This window comes from Ochotona princeps, chromosome 10 (assembly GCF_030435755.1).
Source record: "Ochotona princeps isolate mOchPri1 chromosome 10, mOchPri1.hap1, whole genome shotgun sequence".
Lineage (NCBI taxonomy): Eukaryota > Metazoa > Chordata > Mammalia > Lagomorpha > Ochotonidae > Ochotona > Ochotona princeps.
In genome coordinates this window covers 15,732,035-15,754,888 of record NC_080841.1, presented here as the reverse complement: position 1 = coordinate 15,754,888, position 22,854 = coordinate 15,732,035, and the positions used below count along the sequence as shown (strand labels likewise).

Below are 22,854 nucleotides of genomic sequence, written 5' to 3'. Positions count from 1 at the left end.
GGCGACAATGGCCACACTAATGCCAGCTGACTGCACCTGCTGGGGAAGAAGGATCTAGTGCGGGGAGGGCCTTGGTCCTTGGCTGTGCTTTCCCTGGGACAAAGAAAGGAGGTGAGGCAATGTTCCTCCCCCACTCCCACCACACACACACACACACACACACACACACCCTCCCCCCCAGAAGACTTTGGAATCATACTAAGCAAGATCTCCGATCAAAGAGGCAGTGGGCAAAAACCGGCCCCTACTCCAACCTTCCAACTCGTCGCTGAGGCCCAGGCCCTACTCACCTTCTCTGCCTCATTCAGCCTCCTCCTGGCCACACCAGCAGAGCCTGTGCACCGGTCTGAAGAGGAAAGGGAAACTCCAGGATCCCCCAGTGCATATAAGTCAATCAACCTGTCTCAAAGCAAACACAGAGAACCCCAGGGTTACTCCAGGAAAGGGAGGGGGAAGGGGCTTTGTGGTCTGCAGCTTGTTCATTCCCTGGGGAAATTTCATATTTCTTCCCACCTATTTGGAAAGCTTTGCATGGCATACCAGCACCTTCCTTCAAAGACCTTCAAAGCACTCTGCCAAAGAAGGGACTTTGGGGTTCTACTTTTCTCCCATAAAGCCACAGTTTCATTGCTGGTTCCCTGGTCTCACAGAGGAGTCCAGCCACATCTGAGTCTCTCCCGCACCCACAGGACAATTTACTTGTAATGATTTCATTAATTTGTTTTAGCTTCCTTAAGACAATGGTCATGTCATAAATTAAATTCACTAAATAAATCCTTAACACACTGAGAAGAAAGCTGGTTTTAGGGTCAGGTGACACACATTTTAAGTTCTGTTCTTTTATGACATTTAAGGTGGGTCACTTGCCTTAGGCATATCTCAGTTTCTTTACATGTGTAATGGAGAGAGGGACCTCAGAGCCAGTCAAGCCACTGGGCCACCTGTTAGCATTAAGGATTCAAAGTCCCAACTGGAATTCCTTGGGGCAATCATGTCATGCTTCTGTTGATATCAGTCTACTGTGTCTCATTTAATTACCTGCTATCTCCTTAGAATATGTCTCCAGGAAATGGCACAACATGCCCTTGCAGGGGAATGTGGCAATATACATCACTGTAAGTACACATTTGCTCTTTTACTCAGCAATCCCAGTTCTCAACTCCTAGCCAACACTGTGCTCTCCAGGGCTATTAATGGAAAGAAATGTAACAGGGAAAAAAAACGTGTTTAATGTGCGCTTGATTTGTTTAAGAAATGATGGAGAGATGTAGAAACACACATGCTTTTATGTTTTTGAAAAGATCATGAAAAGATAAAGCACAAAATACATTTTCAAAAAGCAAGGGGAAGAATGAGGTAAAGATCCTAGACTTTGAATGTACCTTGTTTTGTTGCTTTGGAATATTGATATAATGATAAACTAATTAAGTTTTTAAAGAAGTCCCTTCCCATCCTACACAAAGGGCAACTAAAACAGGATAATCTGTGTGTTACTAGACAGATGAACCCCAAGAATACAAGCAACTGCTCAAACCCCCCAAGATATCCTAAACTGCTTTCAGTGACTGTCACTGACACACTATGACATTATGTATTATTATTTTATGAAGAAGGGGCTTCAGGGCTCTCACTGTGCAATGAGTGAGTAAAAAAATCTTGATGTTGCTGAGAAGCTAAGATTTTGTCATCAGAAGCAGATAAAATGTAAGAACGTGAAACTAGAGAACAAAACCACCTCAGTGGTCCTGAGAGTGAACCTCAGGGTCTCACTTTATTTTTTTTTTATTTTACTTTTTATTATTATCGTTTTATGAAACAGTTCCATAGATCTTGGGATTTCCCTTATCCCCTCCCCAATTCCCTCTCCCCTCACTGAGTTCCCCTATATAGTTACTATAGTATAGTTCTTCATACACAGTCATATGTCCATTTTTGCAGAAATGAACAAAGGCAGAGAGTCCAGCATCCTATTGTCAAGATCTAGTAAACAGTTTCATTGGGAGTCCATCTTTGTCTGGAAGTAGAGATGCATATTGCATTGTATCCTCACATCTGGACATGACAGTCTCCATTACACAGTTACTATACATCCCCTTAAATGAAAAGCCACAATACAAAATCAACAACAGGAAGAAAAATAGAAATTTACAATGCCATGAAGTTAATAACATGCTGCTAGATATGATAGTCTCCATTACACTGCTACTATACATCCCCTTAAATGAAAAGCCACAAAACAAAATCAACAACAGGAAGAAAAATAAATAAATTAACAATACCATTAAGTTAAATAACATGCTACTGAATGACTAATGTGTCTCTGAAGAAATGAAAAAGAAAATCAAGAACCTTCTTGAAGAAAATGATACTACTGTATGATCTATGAGTCATTAAAGAATTTAATAAGAAAGTGTTTTGAAGAGATGAAACTAACAAGAAAAACCAAAATCCATGAGATAAGTTTCCACTGCTCTTTGTTGGTGAAATGTGTTTCCTGTAGGCAACAAATAGATGGGTTTTGTTTTGTAATCCAATCTACTAATCTTTGACATTTGATTGATGAGATGAAGTCATTTGCATTTAGGGTTAATACAAATAGGTGGTAATTTGGTTCTGTCATTTTAGCAATGGGTTGTTCATTGATTTAGTCTTCTGTTGTTATTTCACTGGGATATTCTTCACATTTGCCTTTGGTTTTGGTGGGCGCTATTCCTGTTCTCTGTCAAGAGAACATCTTTAAGTATCATTTGTCAGGCAGGCTTGAAAGAGGTATCTTCTTTGAACTCTTCTTTACTGTGGAAGAATTTTATTTAATTTTCATAGACAAAGGAAAGTTTTGCTGGGTATGTTATCCTGGGCCGACAATTTTTTTTTTCTTTTAGAATTTGGAATATGTTGCTCCATTCTCTTCTGGCCTGCAAAGTTTCCTGTGAGAAGTCTCCTGTGAGTTTAACTGGCATTCCTTTATATGTCAGTCGATTTTTTTTTTCACAGACACATTTAAGGATCTTTTCCTTATGTTCAATTGAAGAGAGCTTGATTATCATGTGTCGTGGTGAAGATCGCTTTTGGTCAACCCTGTTGGGAGTTCTGTGCCCCTCCTGGATCCTGTTTCCCAATTCTTTCTCTAGATTAGGAAATTTTTTCCTTATTATTTCACTAAATACATTTGTAAACCCAGCTTCCCTTTCTGCACCTTCTGGGACTCCCATAACTCTTATATTTAGCCTTTTAATAGTGTCTTTTTTTTGGCCTGATCCAGCTCTGCTTCCAGCTTTTTGTTTGTTTCCCCCTGATGATGGGAAATATCTTCTAATTTTGAGATTCTTTCTTCTGCCTTCTTCATTCTATTTTGGAGACTCTCCATGCTCCACTATATTCTTAATTTCTGATATATCAGCTTTCATTTGATTCATTTCCAGTGTGACATATTCCTTGAGTTCCTTGAATGCCTGTTTTATGTGCTTCTCGTTGCTAAGAAGTTTTAGGACAAGTGTTTTGAATTCTGTATCCCCCATTTTCTCGATGTCTTCCTTGGTGAACTGTGATGTTGGCAAAGGGTTTTACTCCTTTGCAGGGGAGTCTTCAGTAATATCATTATGCCTCTGTCTCTTCTTTTGCTCTTGGTCATTGAACTTCTGGTTATCAGATTCTTCTCCTTGGGGCAGGTGTTCAAGCTGTGTCACCCACAGGACTACAGTTGGATTTTACTTACTGCAGTTGGTACAAGGCTCTTTGTTTGCAGTCACTTGTGCCACTCCCTCCAGCGAGTTCCAGGTCTGGGTTCTTATGTTAGATTTCCACCATGGTCTCCGTAGCTCCAGCTCCTGTCTCACCAGTCTCCACCTCCTGTGATACCATGCTGATACACCGTTGTCTGTACCAGGATCTCACTTTAATCTACCACACAGGTACACACACACACACACACTTCCACTAGCTCTGTCTGTTTAGAAATGATGATCACCCCAAGAGGACTGTTGACCCCCCAGCAATCAGACCAGAACCCTAAGACACACCCTCCCCTAAGCTATCAGTCACTTATAGAGAATGTTACAAAACATGTCACTTGGAAAACTATGAAAGAGCGAGTAAGGGCTGGAGTTGTGGAGTAGCACATAACAGCTGCCACCTGCAACACCGGCATCCTGTGCAGATGTCAGTTCCAGGCCCAGTTGCCTACCTCCCAATTCAACTCCCTGCTAACAGCTTGGGAAAAGCAGCAGAAAATGGCTCAAGTCTTTGGGCCGCTGCACCCATGTGGGAGACCCAGATGAAGCTCCTGGTACCTGGCATCAGCTTGGCTCAGCCCTGGTGATTGCAGCCATCTGAAAAATGAACCAGTGAGGGAAAGATCTGTCTCTCTCTCTCATTCTCACTCGTGCTCTGTCTCTCCCCAGGTATCTGTAACTCTTTCAAACAAATAAATACATCTTTAAAAGAAAGAAAAGGGGATGGCACAGTGGCATGGCATGCTAACCCCCAACCACGGTGTCTGCATTCCATATGCACACTGTTTCAAGGCCCTGCTACCCCACTTCAACCCAGCTCTCTGCTTGAGACCAGATAAAGCAGCAGAGGATGGCTCAAGGTCTTGGGTCCCTATACTTCTGCGGGGAGACTCAGAAGAAGCTCCTGGCTCCCAGCTTCAGACAAGACAAACTCTGGCACTGCAGCCATTTGGGAAGTGAACCAGTGAATGGAAGATCTCTCTTTTCCCCTCTCTTTCTCTGTAACTCTACATTTCAAATTTTAAAAAAGCAAACCTATTTAAAAATTCTTGAAACAGAAAGAAGAAGTGGGCAGAAGTGTGGGTTGGGCTCTAGGAGGTGTAAGATTAGCCTTATATGGGTCAGTACTGAAGATTATGGTAGACACAATAATTTCTCTCTATCTCCTCTTTCTGTAAAATATGTTTTCAGCAAAAAAGGCAATGATAGAAGAGGCTAAGAAATGGGAGCTAATTAGAATGTTAAATTTTTGAAAGTCTCCTGGGGGGCTGATACAGCAGGTAGAGCAGCAAAGGATGGCCCAATTACTTTTGGGCCTGTCACCCATGTGGAAGACCCAGAAGAAGTTCCTGGCTCCTATCTTTGGTTTGGGTTCAGTGCTGGCCATCTAGAGAGTGAACCAGCAGATGGAAGATCTCTATCTCTCCCTGCCTCTGTCCTCAATTCTAACTTTTATAGATAAATAAATACTTATTTTAAAAAAATTTCCTGGGCCCGGCAGCGTGGCCTAGCGGCTAAAGTCCTCGCCTTGAACGCCCCGGGATCTCATATGGGCGCCGGTTCTAATCCCGGCAGCTCTACTTCCCATCCAGCTCCCAGCTTGTGGCCTGGGAAGGCAGTCGAGGATGGCCCAAGGATTTGGGACCCTGCACCCGCATGGGAGACCTGGAAGAGGTTCCTGGTTCCTGGCTTCGGATCGGCGAGCACCGGCCCGTTGCGGCTCACTTGGGGAGTGAAACATCAGACGGAAGATCTTCCTCTCTGTCTCTCCTCCTCTCTCTGTATATCTGACTTTGTAATAAAAATAATAAAATCTTTAAAAAAAAAATTTCCTGACCTATTGTCTTTTAACAACTACCCAGTGTGAGAGATGATCTATGCAGCATCATATCAACTTTACACCTGAAAAACACGAGTGGACAATGCATTGAGTCTGAATTCAAACTCACATATTCTTATTCCAAAGGCCCACTGTGGTCTCTCTTCCATGTCGTCATTTGTATGTTTGAGCTAACTCAACTTTGCCTACATACAAACCTTCTTACGAATATTTTATTGTCCTTTGATAAGTGGTGATTGGACCTGCCTTGTGGGATTACTGTGAGATCAAATGAGAGCTATGATTTGAAAACAGATGGACAGAGAAGTCTTAGAGTGTGGCCCCCACCTGTGTGTATTTCATCCTTCGTGGAATGTCAGGGTTAGATGGGAGCCCAGGGACGTAGTCTCCGTGTGAGTCACCAGGGGGAAGGGTCCAGGAAAGACACCTGACCCTTCACGGAGGACCAGAGCCTAGAAGACATTCGCTATCACATAGGCTGCAGGGGTCCGGAAAGGATGGAGACCATGGCCTATCTGTTGGGCACCTGGGCACTGTCCCCACCTGTTCAGACAAGGACCGGGGCAGCAGACACCTGCCGGGCTCCTTCGAGGAAGGTACAGCAGACAAAGCACGTGACGGAAGGGCACTCTGGGATGGCTAGCCACTCTCTTCTATGTGGTCATGTCTGTCAGGGGCTCCCTCACCTCGGTGAGCTCCCCTGAGCACAGGTTTATCTTCAGAGAATCCTTCTCTCTGTCCAGGAGGAGAGCTGACCTGGGGTTGGGGCAGGGGACAGAGGGGAGGAAAGGGGGGCAGGTACTCTAACACTTCCTTACCTTGGCACACCAGGACTCTGTAAGTGCAGATTTCTACAAGAGCAAAATACAAATTCCTCCTGACTCATGAGTCTCCCCATCCCCAGACCCCTGAATATTTAATCTGTGCTCAGGGAGCACCTGCCACTCTCTTGTCCTCTTTAGGATTCCTACACAAACATTCTAAACATCTGACTTTAATCGACCCTGTCCCTTCAGCTCCCAGCTCCCATCTAGGCCCATCCCTCTCCTGTTCCCAACTAACCACTGCTTCTACTTTTCCTCTGGGTGCTTCCACAGTCTGTGTGTGCTGTGTGCTCACACGCGTGTGTGCGTGTGTGCTTTTGAAAGCCAGAGCAGGCGCATACGCACTTCTCTCTCCCTTGTCTTGCGCCATCAGAGAATCTCTTGCACATCTTTCCAGGTGACTTCACAGCCTTCTGGGTTAGCTGCGTCGTATTCTGTTGTGCACTGATAACCACTGAGGTCATTTGTAATTCTTTGGTAGGGAAACTACTACAAGATGTATCTTTTGAGCCAATGTAATTTTTCAGGTTTACAAGACTATTTTCAGGATAAATTCTTGGATGTAGAATGTCTGGTCGGAGAATGTTGTTCTCATGCTGTCTTCCATGAACACTTTGATAATTAAAAAATGTTTTAGTTATTTATTTAAAAGTCAGAGTGACAGAGCACGGGTGGGAGGGAGGAGAGTAAGCTTGCAGCTACAGGTTTACTCCATAAATATCCACAGCAGCTGGGGTTGGGTCAGGCCAAAGCCAGCAGCCAGAAACCCCACCTGGGTCTTCCACACTAGTGGCAGGAAGCCCAGGACTTGGCCATCATCCACTGCCTCCCAGCACACCATCAGCAGGAAGCTGGACTGGAAGCAGAGCAGTCACTCACATTGCAAGTGTGATTGAATCTGCTGGACTGCAACACAGCTCACATCCCTCAGCAGTGTGTGAGCCTGGCCCCTGCCCCTTCTGCAACATAACAGGTCGCAGTTTTCTTTTGTCTCTAACATCTGATGCACAAGTCAGTATCGCTTCTGTTGCTCTCTTACTATGAGGCAGCGTGAGTGCTTTCATTTGCTGTAAATTAGTCATTTGTTCATTTCTCTCCTGGGGAGTTTCCCCTTACCAATTTGAAGGAACTCTTTATGGTTAGGAAAATCACTTCTTGTCTCTAAGAGGGGCTGTATCACTATTTTTATCCTAACTTCATCAGTGGTATTTTGTTATCTCTTATTCCCTTCCCTCCCCACATTTTTCCCTCATAGTTGAGTGGTTCTTTCATGCTCCCTGCCATACTTATGTCTTCCTTCAAAGCTAACTTGAGGTGTTTCTGTACTTTCTTTTTCATATGACTTTTTACATAAGCTTTTTTTTAAAGATTTATTTTATTTTTATTACAAAGTCAGATATACTGAGAGGAGGAGAGATAGAGAGGAAGTGGAGCTGCCAGGATTAGAACCAGCAGCCATATGGGATCAAGGCGAGGACCTTAGCCACTAGGTCACGCTGCCGAGCCCTTACATAAGCTTTTGTCCATCTAAAACTTAAGTTCATGTGAGGGGAGGGACTTAATGTCAATTCAGATAGCTTTCCCAGTCCCAGTTAGTGAAGATCTCACCTGTCGTCTCCAGTGTGAAATACCATCTTCACCAGATAGCTTAATTCCCTATGTGCTGGTCTCTATTTCCACACTGGCTCTGTTTATTTCTTCATGGCAAGAAACCATTTAATCATGATAGTTTTATAATCAGTTTTATTCTTTGTACACATTTTCCCCACTTATTTTTTACATATGAACTTAGAAGCAGACTCCATTTTTAAAAATAAAATCATATAGTACTTTTGTTGTAATCACATCAAAATGGAAACTGGGAAATAACATCTACATTTATGAATATGACACACATGGGGCAAGCAGGTCAGAGGACACAAAGTGACAGGTTTGTAGAATGAATAATCCCACAGGTCCAAAGTGCAACCTGAGACCTATAGCTGATACTAACTACTGCGTGAGAGCTGGGACTTAGGCCAGAGGCGAGACTGTTGCTTCTCTTGCTGTGAGGAGAATCTGTGTGAAACGAGGAACAGGTAAAACTGATTCTGTTGTGAACATTTCACTATCCGTGTGTATCTCACAACATCACATAGTGTATCATAGATAGACACAATGAAAGTTATAGAAAAAAAAAAAGAATGTGAGATGCATTTTAACCCTTTGAAAAGTTTCTCTGGACTTTCCACGGCGTCTCAGCATTCTCACACACAATCGCCAGTTTTGTTGTTTTACTTTGGATTTGAACTTCCATTAAGTTACTTAAAATGGGGCGGCATGTTGGTTCTGATCCTGCCATGCTGAAAGTCAGGATTCTAAATGATCTGTGATTGAAAAGACTGTGTCAAGGGAAAGGAAACAACAAAATTCATGAAGGAATGTATGTTAGCCTAATGATTGAGATACTCATGCTGGACAGAGTTCCTGGTCCAATACCAAACCCTGGCTCCTAACCCAAGCTTCCTTTAGTGCAAACCACGGAAGTCAGCTCCTTCCACCCATGTAGGAGACCTGTACTGTGCTTCCTGCTTCAGACCAGGCCCAGCCCTGGGTGGTTGGAGACAAATGGGAGGGAGTCAATGCATGACAGCTGTCAGCTTCTTTGCTTTTCAGATACATAAACGAAATGAAAATACAACATCATAAACTCTGTAGGTACAGCTAAGGCGCTGCAGAGAGAGGGATGCAGACACTAAACCCATAGATTAGAGAGCAGGGAAAGTCTCAAATCCATCAGCTAAGGTCCACATTCAAGAAACTGAAGGAACAAAATCACCATAAAGTGAGAAGGAAGACAACAACATTAAAGGAGCAGAAATCAATGAAGCAGACAATAAAAACACCAGAGAAAAATCAGTGAAAATAAGGACTGATTCACTGAAAAGAGCACCACAATTGACAAATGTCTAGAAAAGCAGAAAATGATGACAGAGTTACCAATATCAGGAAAAAAAAGGGAAAAATCATTCAGCGACTCCACAGGCAGCCAAAGCACATTAAAGAAATACTATGAAAAACTCTACATGTCTGCATTAACAACTTGGACAAGGTGCAGGCATTGAACCAGGCAGCTAGGATGCGGCTGAAGAAACCTAGCTCCCACCCCGACCATACTGTAATCCTTGGGTTCCCCATGCTTGTCCCCAGCTCCCACCTCCAGCAAATGCACACGCTAGCAGGCAGCACGAATGGCTCGAGGGGTTGGGTCCCTGCACCTGTGAGGGACATCTGGATTGAGCTCCAATCTCCTGGGGAAGGAAGCAGCAGATGGGCACACTTCCCTACTCAGTCTGAACCCTGACACAGGCAGCAGTACAGATCAATCTCCAGAGAGTCATGCAGGGCACAAAAGCTAATCCCAGAAGGCTACACACTGTGTGAATCCACTTCTATAACTTCTGCAAACAATCAATTATGGAAACAGAGAACAGGCGCTGAGGGAGGGGAGGAAATGGGTGTGGCCATGAGAGTGACAAGAAGGATCCTTCAGCGGACCTCTCACATACATTTATTTATTTGAAAGGCAGAACAACAGTGCGAGAGAGACACATACACCTTCCATCTGCGGGTTCACTCCCCAAATGGCCAGGCTGTTGTTGATTTTGTATAGCGGCTTTTCATTTAAGGGGATTATAGTATAGTATAGTGTAGTAACTGTGTAATGGAGACTACCATATCCAGATGTGAGGATACAATGCAGTATGCATCTTTACTTCCAAAGATGGACTCCCAATGAAGCTGTTTACTAGATCTTGACAATAGGATGCTGGACTCTGCCATTGTTCATGTTCGTAAAGATGGATGACTGTGTATGAAGAACTATGCTATAGTAACTATATAGAGGAACTCAGTGAGAGGGGAGGGAATTGGGAAGGGGATAAGGGAAATTCCAGGGCCTCAAAGTGAAACAAAACATAACTCTTTTAAAACAGAAGTGTAACACTCTTCTTGAAAGCAAATTATAAAAAGAACTGTACTGTAGAACAGTTTGAAGCAAACAGAAAAATTTCCATTACTATTATAAAGATTTTAAAATATAATTTTGATTTAATTTTTGGTAAGTATGTATATCCTTATGTAGTGGTTACAGTGTGGAGAGTTTGGAAATCAATTTTATCATTATCATTCTATTTTGCTGCAAATATAAACGACCAGTTCGCTACTAAATAAGTACAATTTATTTATCTAACTAATTTGCCTATATTTTCTATATGTGACCATTAAAGGTTTTTTTCATTCCGTTCATGTTGCAAGTGATACTAAAAAAAAAAAAAAAGAAGAAGAAGGAAGAAGAAAAGTCGAGCCACCAGTGCTGCCACCCGGGGAAGGAACTCCATGAGTGTTCACGTCACGTACCACAACTGCTGGTGAACCCAGACATGCCTCAACATGCAAAGGTTTCAAAAGCAACTTTTATTTGTTGTTTAATTGTAAAGGCAGGTATACAGAGAGGAGGAGAGACAGAGAGATGATCTTCCATCCGTTGATTCACTCACTACCAAGTGGCCTCAATGGCTGGAGCTGAGCCAATCCAAAGCCAAGAGCCCAGAGCTTCTTGCGGGGCTCCCATGTGGGTGCAGGGTCCCAAGGCTTTGGGCCATCCTCGACTGCTTTCCCAGGCCACAAGCAGGCAGCCTCGATGGGAAATGGAGCTGCTGGGATTAGAAACTGCGCCCATATGGGATCCCACTGTGTGCAAGGTGAGGACTTTAGCTGTTAGGCTACCACGACAAGCACCTCAAAAGCAACTTTCAGTTGATTTCCTTTGTATGCTATGTTTTTATCATCTATTTACAACAGTGTCACCTCCTTTCCAATATTTATACTTCTTTTATATTTATTCCTTTTGGCAGTATTAAAGCAAAAAAAGTGAGAAAGAAAAACCTACTACCACCTAAGTAACACAAAATGGATGGAAAACTTTAAAAAACATTCTTGCAAGGGACAAGGCTTTAGCCTAGTGGTAAGACGCCAGTTGGGATGCCTGAATCCTGTATCAGCACCGGGGTTTGAGCCCCAGCCTCCCTCCTAGAAAGGGAAGCAGCAGGTGATGGCTCACCTAGTGGGGTTCCTGCCACCTGCGTGGGAGACCTGGATTAGGTTCCCAATTCCCAGATGCATGGTCCCTGCCCTCTGACTATTTCAGGCCTTTGAGCAGTAAGTCTACAAATGACAGCTCCCTCTCTCTCTCTCTCTCTCTCTCTCTTCAGGCCTTTGAGCAGTAAGTCTACAAATGACAGCTCCCTCTCTCTCTCTCTCTCTCTCTCTCTCTCTCTCTCTCTCACACACACACACACACACACACACAACACACAGAGTGAGAGAGTGAGTGAGTGAATTATGGGCTAGCACAAATTATAGATTGTAAACATGAAAACAATTGCACAGGTGTATTTAAAGCCTACCCTTAGAATAAACTGCCCAAAGCTAATAGCACTGGGAGTACTCAGTAACGACTTGTCCAAGTAAGGAGACTCATTAACCTTTTGTGGCTGGCAACCTGTTTCCCTATGTGAACCCCACATTCCTAGAACAGGGCACTGATTTCAGTGCAGCCAGGTCTGCATCCTGAAGCCATTAGCAAGAGGCTAGGAGGCGTCTGTAAACCCAAGGAATGAGGGACTTTCTCAGTGGGGGCTTCAAGGCAGACATGAGCATTCTCATCCACACTTAGAGCAGAATCCGGCAGGTTCATCAGGACAGCACACAGTGTGGAAATGCACCACCTTCCCAAGGAGCTCAGGGTGTGCTGGTGACCCTGGGAAATTCAACAGCAAGCATGCAGCCGGGTCTACACAGCCACAAAGTTGATGGGAGGAAAGATAGCATGGGGCAGAGGAGTGTGAGACCGCTGCTGAAAGACACCACAAAGAGAACTCTGAAACAAACAACAAACAAAAAAACTACTGGGAGCGGGCAAGTGGCACAGCAGGACACATGCAGCTCAAATCAGAGTGTCAGTTCTAATCCGGGCCTCTGCTTCTGCCCCTGCTTCCTGCTGATGCACCTGGGAGGCAGTAGATACTGGCTCAAATGCTTGGGTTGCAGACACCCATGTGGGAGGACCAGACTTCCTGGTTTCTGGCTGCAGGCTTGCCCAGTTCTGACTGTTGAGGGCATTTGAGAGTAAACTAACGGATGCACAATTCTCTCTCTCTCTCTCTCTCTCTCCACCTCTACCTCTCCCTCTCCATCTTTCCCTCTTTCATTCTGCCTTTCAAATATACAAACATATGAGTTTATCCTAAAGACAAGTTATGGATTGTGAGAAAATATTTGGAAAACATAAATCTGATAAGACACTAGTTCCAGAATGCCTAAATTCTCAACTGAATAAGGAAACAACTCAACAAACAAGCAAAATACCTAAACAGACAACAGACATTTCACCAAGAAAGATGTATATGTGGCAAACAGGCAGACAAGAAAAACATTATCTGCCATCAGGAAAGCACAGTGTGATACTATTCTGAACCTGTTAAGGTATCTTACATGGAACAACTAGAACTTAGATGCATTGTTGATGGGAATACAAGAATGCACCTTTACTGCAGAAAACAGCTGAGCAAGTTCTTAGAAAGTTAAGCACAGGGCAGCCATCTAACCCAGCATTCCTCCTGAGCATTTACAAACAAGAAGTGAAGGTGTATGTTTACACAACACCCTATGGTCAGACAATTAGAATAGGTTTATTCACAGCAAGCCCACACTGGAGACAAGCCACAGGTCTGTCCACAGGTGAGCAGCCCACTGCAATGTAGCACACAGCTCCAGGGAACACTAGTCATTAACAAAAGGAATGATTTACTGAAACACAAAGAGTCACACACATCTCACACACTTTATGTCAAGTATAAGAAGCTGATCTCAAACGCCACATGTCACCTGATTCCCTTTCCATGACATGCTAGAAAAATGAACTCCAGACACAGGGACAAAATACAGATCAGTGGGCACCAGGATCTGGGACTGCAGGGAGAGAACCTACAAGGGATACAGGAGAACTTTCCAGAATAACAAAAATGTTCTGTACTTTGAATAGGATGGTGGCTATATAACTTATGCACTGGGTAAGATTCATAAGCTTGTTCAATTAATAAAAGCAAGTGCCATGCTGTATAAGTTATAAGTTAATGTATACACAAAGATAGGCTAAGATCCAGCAGAGGACACACACACAGGAATACATGGAGAATGTCTATAACTTGATAAAATAATCAGCAACCCAATAAAAACATAGGCAAGAGGTCACCAGGAACACATATGACCAATAACCATACTGGTGTTGTGAAAAATGCAAGTCAAGACTGTAATGAAATGCCAATTTACACTCATGCACTTGGCAAGAACAACTGAATCTGATGACACCAAGTGTTTCAAGAGGATGAAGAGTCACAGATGGTCAAGGGTGTAACCACCTTGGGGAAGTTCTATATTACCTCTGAAGTTGAAGGTGCACAAACTATGACTCAACAAAAGACAAAGCAGCAGCAATTAGGGAGCACTAGGAAGGGATGGCTATGCCATCCTCTGCTGCACTAGCCATCTTTTCTCACCCACACCACAGCCCCAAGAGGCAGACATGAGCATACTGAATTTACAATTAGAAACTTGAAGTTTAGTTAATAGGAATTCTCACCCAGGAAGCAGCAGAACCAAAACCCATATCCAGGGTGACCTTGGGGCCTAGTTGTTAAGACACAGGTTCAGTTGCCTGCATTTTGTATTTAAGCCGGCACTGTAGTATAGTGGGATAGGCAACCTGCAATGCCAGCATCCTATATGAGCACAGCGTGGGTTCTTGGCTGCTCAGCTTCCAATCTAGCACCCTGACAATGGCCTGGGAAAGCAGCAGAGGACGGCCAGAGTGCTTGGGACCCTGCACTCAGGCAAGGAGCCCTGAACTGAGTTCCTAGCTCGTAGCCCCAGCTACTGAAGGCATCTAGAGATGCAAGCAGCATAGGGGAGGACTCTCCCTAAGTGTTTGTCAATTGGTCCGTCCGTCTGCCTCTCAAATTAATTAGAAAAAACAAACAAATGAAACCCAGGTTGCTATGACTAAAACCCATGCTACTGTCATGCTACACTGAAACTCCTCTCATGATAATGCAGCAAGATATCCTCTAGAATCTTATGAGACCCCGAGGACAAGTCAGAGATGAGCAAAGCTGCAAAATGTTCCCTTTGCAATTATCCCAGAGAACTTAGTGTTTCTGAGGGAACAAGAGGCGCCAAGGCCATTCTGATTCTTCCTGGTGGGGCGAATTCGATGCCTCCTGGCGTTGACGTGTACCATGAATCAGACACAAACTGCAGTGCTCAGCAGGACCTGGCCAGACAGATGTTGCGGCTGATTAAACATGTCTCTGTAAGGGCGCGGAAGCAGGGGAGCCAGAGCGGCTGGACCTGGCCAGGAAGAATCTGGCGACAGCTCCAGCCTCAAACAGAACAGTCTTGGGGACAATCACAGGTGACGGACAGGAGGCCTGAGGGCAACACTGTTCAGGCTGAGCCATAGTAGGGATGTGGGAGACACCTAGCCTCTTTTCAGGGCACTCTGCCTGCCAGGTAAGCCACAGCTTAAGAAAAGCTTCAACTCTCACTGACCTATAAGGCTGAAGTTGTGGCATAGCACAAAAAGCCACCACCTGCAGTGCCAGCATTCCATATGGGCTCTGATGTCTCAGCTGCTACACTTCCAGTTCAGCTCTCTGCTAGCGCACCTAGGAAAACAGTGGAAGATGGCCCAAGTACTTGGGCCTTTGCACACCTATGTGGGAGACCTGGAAAAGAGACCTCTGGCTTTGGCATGGCATGGCCCTGGGTGTTGCAGGTGTACGGGGAGTGCACTAGCGGACAGAAGATCTGTTTCTGTCTCTCTCTCTCTCTCAGTATATAACTCAGACCTTCAAAAAAATAAATCTTAAAAATCAAACTTCACTGCCCCAGCCACAGGCACACTGGGCAGAGGGCACTCACATCAAGACGCTCCTTTCCCCTGCTCTGGAACAAAGGGTAAGAGAAGGCGTGATAAGGCCCTGGAGTGGTCCTACCCAGCCTGCCTGTTTCTCCCTGCTCTTGCAACCAAACCATTTTTAGGTGCTGAGGGGCTGGAGCAGTAAATTAGGCCAAGCATGTGGGAGACTTGGGCGTCAGCCAGCAAATAACCTGAAGTCAGTGAGGAAAGATACAACACCAGCCAGGTCATACCAATATGGCGGCCCGTGTTGTGATTAATGTGGCATCCCATCCCATAACTCCGGTTTGACGCCCGGCTGTTCCATTTCCAGTCTAGTTTCTTGTTAAAACACCCGGGAAGGGAGTGCAAGATAGACCAAGTACCTGGGCCTCTCTGCCCTTCATGCGGGGGTATCCAGACAGAGCTCTTAGTTCATGGCTTTGGCCTGGACCAGCCTGCTTTTAACTTCATTTTAATTTTTAATATGAAGGGCCTGGCGCAATAGCCTAGCGGCTCAAGTCCTCGCCTTGAACACCCCAGGATCCCATATGGGTGCCAGTTCTAATCCTGGCAGCCCTGCTTCCTATCCTGCTCCCTGCTTGTGGCCTGGGAAAGCAGTAGAGGACAGCCCAAAGCCTTGGGACCCTGCACCCGCGTGGAAGCCCCAGAAGAAGCTCCAGGCTCCTGGCTTCGGACTGGCTCAGCTCTGGCTGTTGCAGCCACTTGGGGAGTGAATCAACAGACAGAATATCTTCCTCTCTGTCTCTCCTCTCTGTATCTGAATTTCCAATACAAATAATAAAATAAACAAGTGTAATGAATTGCACGTACACCTCAACCCATGTCAGCAATCTTTGACTCCAGGTCAACCACACATCATCCGAACTCCTGGCCTTCCCCAACCTTCCGCTGGATCATTCACAAGCAAATCCTTGGCACTGTCTAATTTTGTCTACAGACATTTCAGCATCTGCACCTAGAAGACAATTTTCTTCTCTAAAACATAACCCAAATACCATCACTTCTCTGTAATTAATCATTTTTAATGTTTTGAAATATGCCAGATCTAAAGTTTCTATGGTTTCACAAATGTATTTTTTTAAGTTTATGTGACTCAGCATCCAAACAAGCCTACCCATTAGCTGACGTGCGTCATGCCTCCTCACTCCACAAGTTGCAGCTCAGTTTTCCCTTTATACTCTATTTTTAAAAAGAAACTGGGATTTCCCCTTCTTGGACTATTTAATGTAGGTTTTGTTAGCTGAGAAAATAAGAAACAACAGAAGTCTCACCTCCTCATCGACCCACCTCCCTGCACTAGTGCTGCTACTTCAGTAGGTGGGTGTTCGTGCTTTAGATGGTATGTCCCCTTTATCATTATTTAGGGTGTGCATGTACCCACTTGCACACACACACACACACACACACACAGAGTCCTCAAAGTCTGGCTCACTACCCCATCATTCTGGCAACAGCCAGACTAAGGCTGAGACTGGGAGATAGAACTTCAATCTATCTGGGTGATAGGAACCCTGGACATAAAACCAAGGCCTGGAAAGCATTTGCTGAATGGATGACTTTATCAGCGCACACCACCAGCCTTGCACACTAGCCACAAACCCCCTTCCACTAACACTGCTGGTGGCCAGGACCACAGAGTTCCAACACAAGCACCCTGATTAACCATGTAATCATTATTTTAAAAATAAAATTAAAAAAAAAAAGAGAGAGACCAAAGAGTTAACGAGCTGACAAACAAGTGACAGCCCAAGCAGGAGGGTTATTGTTGTAAAGTTATTCCCTTAGTCCTCAAAGTAGAGGAACAAAGCAGGATTGTGCCAGCTGCCTCCCCTGCAGGAATTCACATTCTAGATCCATCTAAATGCCAGTCCAAGTGTTGCTCAGAGCACAATTACTCTACCCAACAAGCACCAGCCAGGGCGGGGGTGAAGGCAAGCCTCCCACCCACTGTGTGGCAGCGAAGCTTGGTTCTCTGCACTCAGCTCTTCTGATGGCACCAACCTTAGAACGTTTCTCTTGGTCTACCCCATGCCTGCCCATCTCAGCCAGGCCAGAGAGCCGGCAGGACTGTTCACAGCTCAGAAGCTTCTAGACAAGGCAATGAGTGTCAAGGAAGCCAACAGATCCAGCCAACCAGCTCCTCTCATTCTTAGCCTCCTGCAGAGCAGGGAGGAAGCAAACACCTGCAAAAGGCCCCTATATCTCCAAGGAGGCGGCCATGGGGTCAGGGGAATCCCCCACTCCCTATCAAGGTGGCTCAAAGTCAAACCTGGGGTCTTAAGTACTGTAACAATGTGAAAACCCAGCAATGACAAAGAGAGATGGTAGCCGATGATGCATGCCTCAAGGCCACCATACCAGCCATGGTACAAGGAAGCACCTCTGACAGCCACCTGAATGTCCAGGTAGCCTGGCTTACAAAGGACACCCTTCTGCAAGTCACAGCTTAAGGCTTGTCTCTGTAAGCTGCACTCTTGATGGACCACTTCCAGGGTCACCACAGCCAACCTGAATGTCCTCAGCAAAATCCAGGGAGTAGATGAGCAAAGGTAGGGAGAACGGAGGGTGCAGGATTGAAAGGGCCAGAGCGCCGACAGGCAATAGCAAAGGGGCCACAGCAGTTCAGAGTAGGAAGACTGCCAGGCTCACTGGCTGGAAGCAGGGTGAGGTCCTGGCAGGTGTCACACAGTCCAGAGGAAGGGACAGAAACGAGACCAGCCAGGTGACAAAGGCACAGCCGCTCTGACCCTGAGTTCGAGCGTCAGCTCCAGGCTGATCTCGAGGGCAGAGAAGGCACCTGTTTGGATGAAGGGGAGAGCCGGTGGCTAGGAGCAATAGCAGGGGGTCTGGAAAGTATGTGAGGAACTGGGAACATCGAGCTACAGGTTCCATAACCAAACATGATGTAAATACAGTTTCATAGTCAGACTCACCCAACATGGGTAAAGTTAACGAGCCCCTTGACATGCTCCTCTCACCAAGACCCCCTACTAGAGGCAATGTAGGGAGGTGCATCCCCACCACCCCACAACCAGACTAGACCTCAGGAAACAGGCCATGAGGAAGCAAAGGAGCATTCCGAGACAGATCGGGGGTCTGAGGCGGAAGCACAAGCAGGTGATTCCTGAGACAACAGTGAATGGTACAGAAAGCAACAGCACTGCCGACGAGCTTGAAGATGACCCTGACCCTGATTATCAGACACCAAGGCAGGTGCTTAAAGCCAGAAAGCATCAAGCACTGTCGAAGTCACATGTGCAGACTTCTACATTATTTTTGTGCCAAAATAAACTTTTATACTTTTTCTACAACTGTCTTTCCTATTTTTCTTCTCTTCTCTTTTCTTTCCTTTTCTTTCTTCTCTCTCTCTCTCTCTCTCTCTCTCTCTCTCTCTCTCTCTCTCTCTCTTTCTTTCTTTATGAAAGGAGAGATTAGGAGTGCAAGGAACAGTGCTAACACAAGCAACATGAAGACAATGGGAATACGGATCTCCTGCATCAGGGTTAGCTGCGTCAACCAAGACGCTGAGGGGATTGGCTTATATGTGCTAGAAATCAGCAGAACCCCCAGGGCTGGGTCAACACCCCAAGCAGCAAAGAATCCCAAGGAAAATACAGACCAGTAAGAGGTGGCCAGCAGACTGAGGACTGAGCTGTTCCTTGTTTCTGTGCCAAGTGACCGTTCTTGAAATATAGGGAGCAGTCAAGATGGTGAATATTTTAAAACCTGAATTCCTACAAAACGCTTTCCCCAAAGGCCATGGAAGACACGCAGGGCCATTGCTTTTTTGTTCCCTAATCTACTAGACTTCATTTATTTTTTTCTGAAGATAATGATGCTCAGGAAGGTGGCACTCCCCCTAGCATCAAGAGATGGGTCATGACACAGCTGAGCCCACATGCTGACACCATTGTCCTGTGCTAGTTTTTGGTTGAGCGATGGCCACATGGCTAAGCTGACCATCAAGCATGAGCAAGATAGCTCGGCAACACAACCACAAACACACCTGTCTCTTACATAGATAGAGTGCAGGGGCAGCGAGCTTAGGGACAGGGTGTAGATGTTGCATGGGACACCTGCATCCATATCAGAGTGCCTGGGTTCCAGCCCCAATGCCAGCTCTCCACAAATGTGCATGTTGACTGTAGCAGGTAGTTGAGTTACTGCCACTGATCTGGGAGACCTGATCAGCTTTGGCCTGGTGCAGCCCAAGCCACCACAAACATTTGAAGAGCGAATCGGAAGATGGGCGATCTCTTTCTCGGTGTCTGTTTTTCAAAAACTTTCATTTTTAAATAAAAGTCATTTTTTAAAAAGGATACAGCAGAGGTTGACATTTACTCCTACCAGGAGCACAGTTATAAGACATGATATATGGAAGGTGGCAGCTGTCTGTTACTTTAGGGTGCTAACTGAGCAATCAGGAGTTTAGAACTTAAAGATTCCTATGTGTGAAGACCAGGAGAGCCCAAACACCTGGTGGGCTTGGGACTCGAGGCTCCGTTGTGTGGACATGATGGTGGTCATCAGAGAGCAGGACAAGGGGAGCCAGTGAGGTAGTCTGAACCAGCATTTGCCAAGCCCCTGGAATGTTCCCCTTGGAACATGCCAAGCCCCCGGAATGCATACAGGACTTTGTGAAGGGGGGAGAGAGAGAGAGAGAGAGAGGCAAAGCACAGGAATGCCTGAAACGCCAAGAAAAGCTCAGTAAGTGGTGTGGCCTGCTCAGCCCATGCGGGGAGCACAGTGTGACTCAAACTCCACAGTCTAAGCACAAAATACTTTAGGAGAAGGACGATGAGCACCACATGGCCCACTGGGGGTCTCTCTCTTCTGTTTTTTCCTTAGCAATCACAGACTGAGTGCTGGGCCCTACTGCTAACCATGTCTTGGTTCTCCTCCAAGGCTGTTTCTATTCCCTGCACTCCAACACTGAGACTGCCCAGGCTCTCTCAGCAGGGTTCTCGGCCTCCTTACAGTGCGTGGCTCAATCTCGGTCAAAACTCCCACACTGATTTCTCATGTCCTTCTGTCTCTCACCCACAACTAAATTCCTATTTTCTCCTCCATTTGGATCTCCCATGGTGGATGCCAGCAACCAGATCCATGTCCTTCTCTATCAAACACGTTCTTCCTCCAAATTGTCCCATCATCATCAGTAATGCCGTCATCATGGCAGGTTCACCTGGTTAGATTTGAGCCTCCTACTACTCTCCCAGCCACCTTCAACAGACTCCTCTCTGTCTTGGCTCCTACATTTCTATGTACTCAGCCTCTTACATTCTTGTTTCCCACTGGTGCTTCCTAGTAAGTTTCAACCAAATCACTACAGGCCAAGGAAGTCTGCTTTAGCCCAGCCCAGCAACTGTCCAATAGCACAAGATATCAATATTAACTTTACATTTACTCACGGTCAGAGGCAGGTGTTGTGGAACAGCGAGTTAAGCTGTCACTTCCAACAGCAGCATTCCATATTGGAACGTCAGTTCTAAACCTGGCTGCTATGCTTCCTAACCAGCTCCTTGCTAATGTTCACGGGAACAGAGTAGAAGATGATTCAAGTACTTGGGCTCCTTGCCACCCACATGGGAGATCTGATAGAATTCCTGGCTGGACCTGCTTTGTCACTGCAGCCAAATCAAAGCGGCAAATCAAAGATCTCTCTTCCTCTCTGACTTCCAAATAAATAAACAAAGCTCTTAAATTTTTTTCTAAGTCATATTTTTAAAAATTAAAAGAAACAGATTCATCTTAGCAAGTTGAACCAAAAATTCAGAATATCTTCAATTCAACATATTATGATACTTGTAAATTATGAATGAGCTGGTACATTTAGATACACGTATTAAGTCTTCAAAACCAGTGTGCATTTGACACTGACAGCATGATGTCCCTCAGGGCCAGTCACACTTCAACTGTTCAACAGCCATGTGAGACCAGTGCTACTATGTTGGACAGCACAGCCCAAGACCAATCAAGTGACAGCACTGCGTGCCAGGAGAACTCATCAGATGACCTGCTGCATGGGGGCCCCCAAATGACTGCAGTTTTGTGAGTTAATCCTGGCATGACCAGTGGAAGAATCTTACAGCGGAGCCCAGCCTGAATTGTTACGAATTACAGCTGTTTTCAATCACTACGCTGTGGAGTGGTCCAATCTGCAGCACTAGATAATTGATAGAATAGTGAACAATACCTCAATTTGCTAAAAAGTCTTAGAAGTCTAAATGTTTAGGAAGCAGCAGTTAAGTCCTCAGAGAGGTAAGAGATGAAGCTAACCTAGGTAAACATGGTCTTCACATGTGTGGTCAGTGTCAGAGTATTCACTTTAATCCACATATTTCTTTCTAAATTTTATTTGCAAGGCAGACTGCGAGAGGGCGATAGACACACCTTCCATTTGGTTCGCTCCCCAAATGGCCGCCATGAAGGCAGAAGCCTGGAGTACCATCTGGCTCTTCTCCCACATGGGCACAGGTGCTCAAGGGCTTGGGCCATCTTCTACTGATTTCCAAAGCATATCAGAAGAGAGCTGGATCAGAAACAAAGCAGCTGGACTCAACTTGGTGCTTAGAAAGGATGCTGGCATCACAGGCAGCAAACTCACTACAACATCAGCCCCAATCAAAAGTATCTATATATTTATCATTCTTGAGCCCCTTCCTGTTATGTATGATCTGTGATGGGGTACAACAGCACATGCATTTTCAAGATGGAACAAAACAGAAGCGCCACATGCATGCCCGCTTGACACTCAATAATACCAGGAGAGCCCATGGGATCTTCCACCCCGCGCTAGGTTAGTTGCAGGGCTCCACAGAGGACAAAGCTTGAAGACACTGGGGTGAGCCTGATCAGAGGTTTAGGGGTAGCAGTGGCTGTCAGTCATTGTTGATCTTTACCTGGGCATCTTGCCTCTTCATCTCCACATCCCTGTCCTGAACTTGTCAAACATTTGATGGCACTTACTGAGTCACCTACAGGAAAAACAATGCCTCCTGGGTCAACCCATGCCAGCCCCACGTATGCCCACACTCTTGCTAGTACTGAAAGAAAATCTACTCTAACTCTTATCCACGGCGGTGCAGATATGTGGTCAGGTGACACTTCAGGTCTTAGCTACACCTGTCCCCAGAGCTTCAAGCCACCTTTTCTAGCCCCAGATGCTGCTGTAGTGATGAGCTCCACGAGAGCCACCCACTTCACATGGGCAGCATCACCTGGTACCTCAAATTAGGCGTCCTTCCTGGACCTCCTTCTTCCTATTCTAGACATTCCTATGACACTCAGGGCTGAGACAAAGCAGAGACTAAGCCACAGAACCCAGGCACGCCCAAGGCAGAAATGCAGGGGAACAAATAATGTCTCATACAATGCACCTCCAACCACTGCTGACCTCTGGCCATTTCCTGATGCCCAACTATCCTTGGCCACCCT

At 45.5% G+C, this 22,854-nt stretch overlaps 1 protein-coding gene across 5 annotated transcripts in view; it reads right to left on the bottom strand.

Annotated features, from left to right (window-relative positions):
* The window catches only part of NFASC (neurofascin), a 157,061-nt gene that overhangs the window by 84,182 nt on the left and 50,025 nt on the right, over nucleotides 1-22,854 (bottom strand). For all 5 annotated transcript variants that reach the window (XM_058669071.1, XM_058669069.1, XM_058669070.1 and 2 more), the window contains exon 2: nucleotides 291-399. In XM_058669071.1, the coding sequence (XP_058525054.1) occupies nucleotides 291-399 (109 nt within the window). The remainder of the gene's footprint in view (nucleotides 1-290; nucleotides 400-22,854) is intronic.